The sequence below is a fragment of the Enhydra lutris genome, unplaced genomic scaffold (genome assembly GCF_002288905.1).
Source record: "Enhydra lutris kenyoni isolate GAN:26980312 unplaced genomic scaffold, ASM228890v2 scaffoldscaffold13, whole genome shotgun sequence".
Lineage (NCBI taxonomy): Eukaryota > Metazoa > Chordata > Mammalia > Carnivora > Mustelidae > Enhydra > Enhydra lutris.
Window position 1 is genome coordinate 12,336,784 of NW_019154097.1, and position 4,596 is coordinate 12,341,379.

General features: G+C 35.7%; 1 protein-coding gene across 1 annotated transcript; it reads left to right on the top strand.

Moving 5' to 3' along the window:
• The first annotated feature begins 370 nt into the window (after positions 1-370).
• Positions 371-2,992, top strand: LOC111145538 (E3 ubiquitin-protein ligase Topors-like). The gene has a single exon (XM_022500450.1). The coding sequence runs from the start codon at positions 642-644 to the stop codon at positions 2,829-2,831; it is 2,190 nt and encodes a 729-aa protein (XP_022356158.1). The 5' UTR covers positions 371-641; the 3' UTR covers positions 2,832-2,992.
• The last annotated feature ends 1,604 nt before the right edge of the window (positions 2,993-4,596 follow it).

The window sequence follows — 4,596 nt, forward strand, 5'->3', positions numbered from 1 at the left end:
TTTTCAAGGTTCACAATACTGCCAGAGATGATGATTCTCTAAAATTTATAAAAGTCTAAAATACTTCTATATAAACATGTTCACTTAACAATGTACTCAGCCATGTTCTTATATTAGTACATGTAGGCTTGACTTTTTTAAATCAATGGCTACCAAATAAATACTAAGGATAAACCATAATTTATCTAGCAAGTTCTCTATTAATGGATATTTATGTTGTTTTCAATTTTTTGTTATTATGAAGAAAACCTCAAAATAGTCAACATATATATATTTGTAGATTTCTATATCTAGATTAGATCTCTAGAGTTAGAATTGCTAAGTTAAAGAATATAATGAATTTTGATATTTCCAATTTGCTTCTCAGTATTTGCAACAATTAATTTGAATAAGAAAGAAAAAAAATCAGTGTGCCTGAATCCTCAATAACTTTCTCTAATGGGTTTTATTGAGCATATTATTATTAATTTGAGGGAATAGTTTGTTTCTTAACCTTGTTCTAGAATTTATCCCTTGGAGAGACAAACCGTATTACAGAAATATGCATGAAATGTTTTTAACAGATATTTTTCATGCCATATAAGGACTTGATTCAAACCAATTTTTCTCATATATAACTGAAATACAATCTTTCCAGGGCAATGCCATTTGATTTCTCATCTGACTGTGAGTGTCCTAACTGCTTGGAGAGTACTCAGAATGAACCTGATTGGGATCCCTCTTTCAACAAGAGTCGTAATGACTCTTTATATTCAAGATCAAGAAAGAAATCCATGCTTTCTTCTGGTGTGCAGTGCTTTCCTTCTCAGTGTTGTTCCACCAGGCCAGAGAGTGACACCAAAGAAGACTCAGGCTTTCTTCCCTCAGAGGAGGAAAGCTACATGGAGTCGTCTCAAAACAACTATGTCAGTCTGAACCCTGAGGGCATTACAAGGAAAATCAGACCATTGAAAGAGTTGACTGTCCAGGAGTTACTGAGGGAGTTCGGGGATAGTGGGAAGTTCCAGCCAAATTCCACGTCTGTAGGCCACTTTAGAGATCAGGTGGTAATGAAGTTCAGAAGAGCTCTGTATTATTCCGGAATTTGGGTGACACATGTCCAAGGCTACAGACTTGAAAAGCATTTGTCAGCTAATTATTTCAAGAGAAACCCTGGTTGTTTACATCGGCTGGTCCCCTGGCTGAAACGGGAACTAACAGCTGTTTATGGAGATTATGGCTATACAGTGAAGAATATCCTATCCACTATTCTCCAACACATGACAGAATATGATCTGGACAGTGAGTCCTTCATTCACCTCCTGGAACCTTATCTCCAACAACACACTCACCATTTTCTGCATGAGTTTATCAGTTTTGTTCATTCACCTTATAACATGGAAACCTATGACCAACGAGCCATTTATCAATGTCCTTCCATTTCACCATGGGTAAAAAAGAAGTCTATAGCATCAGCTTCTGTTTTGCCTTTGTCTAAGGATCAGGCTCTACTGGCATCTCAACATGATACAAGGCAGTCTAGAAATACCCGGGACCAACGGAATAATGAGCAGAAGCCTCTGTCAGGCTTAAAACCATTTCCAAATGGTAACTCTTCCTTGAAGAAATCTGAATTCTCACTACTTCATCACAAAACAGCAAGCAAAATCCATGCTTGGATCAAAGACAAACCAGAATCAGGAGATCAAAAAGGCACAACTTCTGCTAATATATTCCTGAATTATACTACACCAAGGGAAAGGGGCCCAAGCTTACGGAATTGCAAAAAAAAAGTTCAAGAGAGGAAAATGGAAGGAATAAAGTTGCTTCCTGGTCACGTCCAGGATCTGGGAAAGAGTGAAACAACTGCATGTACTTTCAGTTCCCCAGCAATTTTTAATCAGGGGCAGCCATTTCAATACAATTTAAGAGAAGAAAGGATTTTGAGTCCTGACCAGGAGATCAACTTCCAGAAAAAAGCAGAAAAAAATACATACTCAGATTCTTCACCAGAGATTTTTCAAAGAAGATTGCCCAGAGAAAGATCCTTGCTAAGCTGCAAATCCAGAAAGAGAGACCCTTCTTGGAGCTGTATTTCAGAAATTGCCCTTTCTTCTAAGAGAAATAGTAGGAAACTGAGCTCTTTTAGAAAAAAGAGATTGAAGGGCAAACAGTCCTCCCAATTTGCAGAAGCTGGTTCACATTTCAGTAGAAGAATCCAAAGACCATCAAGGTCCAGTACTCACAGATCCAAATCTTGGTGTGTTGGGCTTACAAAGAGATCTTTAAGCAGAGAATCAAGTAATCCCTCTCTCAGAGGAAGTCACAGAAGTGAATGCTTCGCCCAAAATATATGCTGTGACCAGTCAAAAGAAAATAATGTGCATAGTTATGAATCCAACTGTGGAAGAGCATCTTCGACCACAGTCCAATATGCGAAACTTCCTTCAACTTCTGGGAAGAGACCCAAGTGTTCTTCTAAAAGTGAGAGTACTTCCCAAGATGGAAGCCACTGTAATAGTCTCACATGCCCACAGATTGAGAAACACAGATCCCCAAATAAACAAGAAATGAGGCAAAAAACTACATTTCCAAGAGGTGGCAAAACCAGAGCAGTTAGGCATAGAAAAAACAAATGCCAGTGTTTAGATAAAAAGACCACAAAGGAAATCAGTGATGAAGTTGGGGATCTGAATGATATAAGGCAAAGGAGTAGTCTTTCTGAGTGTGCACCTGCCTGCAGGAGGCAAATCCCAAAGAAAAAAAAGTCAGGTCATCAGAAATGTCACTGGGCCAAGAATGAACATAAAGGAGACAAAGTATCAGAAACACAAGGATGCAGATTGTTTTGAAAGGCAAATGAGTCTATTCAGTTAGCCACCAAGGATCTTTGAAAATAACAATATTAATCTGGAAAAGACTCATCCCATTGCTTTGTAACTGGAACTAAAAGCCTGATGAATTAAACTTAAGGCTTCCTGTAGAGACAAATGCATATTATTAAATTGGCCATAAATGTAAATATTATTTTCATCTGCCTTTTTTTTCTTGTGAACTGAATTCTTAAAACATTTGGCTTTTTTCGTTCCTAGATTTAACTATGAAGATTATCTGCCAAAAGTTGCAAACACCACAAAGACCATATTAATGATAGGAGTATATGTTACTTAACAAGTTATGGATATTAAGTACTACTAAGCACAAGTGTTGTTTTTTCAAAAAAAGATATATTTATTTTTTTAAATATATAATCTATGAATTCTATAAACTATTCTATAATATAATTATTAAGTATATATACATGTAAATGTGTGTGTGTGTGTGTGTGTGTGTGTGTGTGTAAATAAAAAATAAAAATTCCAAGCACTCTCCCTCCAATGTAACTGGGAAATTCTGAGAGAGACACTGAGAAAGGATGCTGATCCCAAGTTGTAAATAGAAATGAAATCTGGCTTTTCTGGGTTCATTGTAGTCTCAAAGCACCTAAATGTAGCATAGGACTCAAAGTCCAAATTAAAAAAAATAAAATTATGTCTATAACTCCCTTTTAAAAATAATCAAGACATGTTCTTGCAGAAATCTTAGAAAATCTGTTTAACAGATATAAATGTGTCCTGGTAATTCAACTGTAAAATTGTTAAGTTTCTTTTTTTTTTTAATCTACACTTTCATCAGTTCAGGTGAGCAGTCTACTGCCAACAGTGAACTAATTCTTTCATGGTAAAAATTCCTGGAAAATATATAAAAAGTCCTGAAATTAGGAACAGGAAATCAATTGCAATGGTTCAAAGTCACTACAGTTCAGTAGTAGTTTACAATAAAAAGGAAAATAAAACTGTTATTGTGGTCAAAAGTTTGCTTATGAGCTAACAATGTTAGGCTGCACTTAAATGTAGATATGGAGAACTTCTCCAGGAAGGGAAAACCAAAATGGACATCAAATAGATGAATAGATATTCTCTAGGAAAATATATTTCTCTGAATGATTTGGAAAATGAATTTGGCTTTAAGTAGAAAGTTACAGGGAAGTGATTTTTGCTTAATGAAAGAAAGCCTGTTCTATTAGAGTGGTCATATGGTTCCTATCAGAATGGACATATGGTAGATCAAGAGGCCAATGAAGGGAAAGAGCTCTCATCCTTGGAAGTGTTCATGCTTGGCTGCATCCCAACAATATGGGAAATCTAACTGGATGTTTTATACATTCCCATTTGACTCAAAGATTCCAAGATTCATTAAAAAGTCACAGACATTTGCTAACGAACCAAAAACATCATACTTATAAAATGTGCAACATCTTTTCATGGATGGGAAAAAGAAAAAATATTCAATGATAACAAAGTGACAGTAATTAATATTGAAAGCTTACTATTTGTCACACACACACACACACACACTCTATCAGGTATTATTTGAATTCACATTTTATGGATGAAGGAAACTGAAGTTTAATGCTATTACTTGCTGAAGGGCACAAAGCCAATAAATGTTAAGTCTGCATTGAAACCCAGATGGCCTTGCCTCCAGAGTCACTGATCTTAAACCCAACATGACATTGCTTACTTTTTTGTTGTTGTCATCTTTTTCTTTTTTCGTTTTTTAATTTATTTGTGTGTG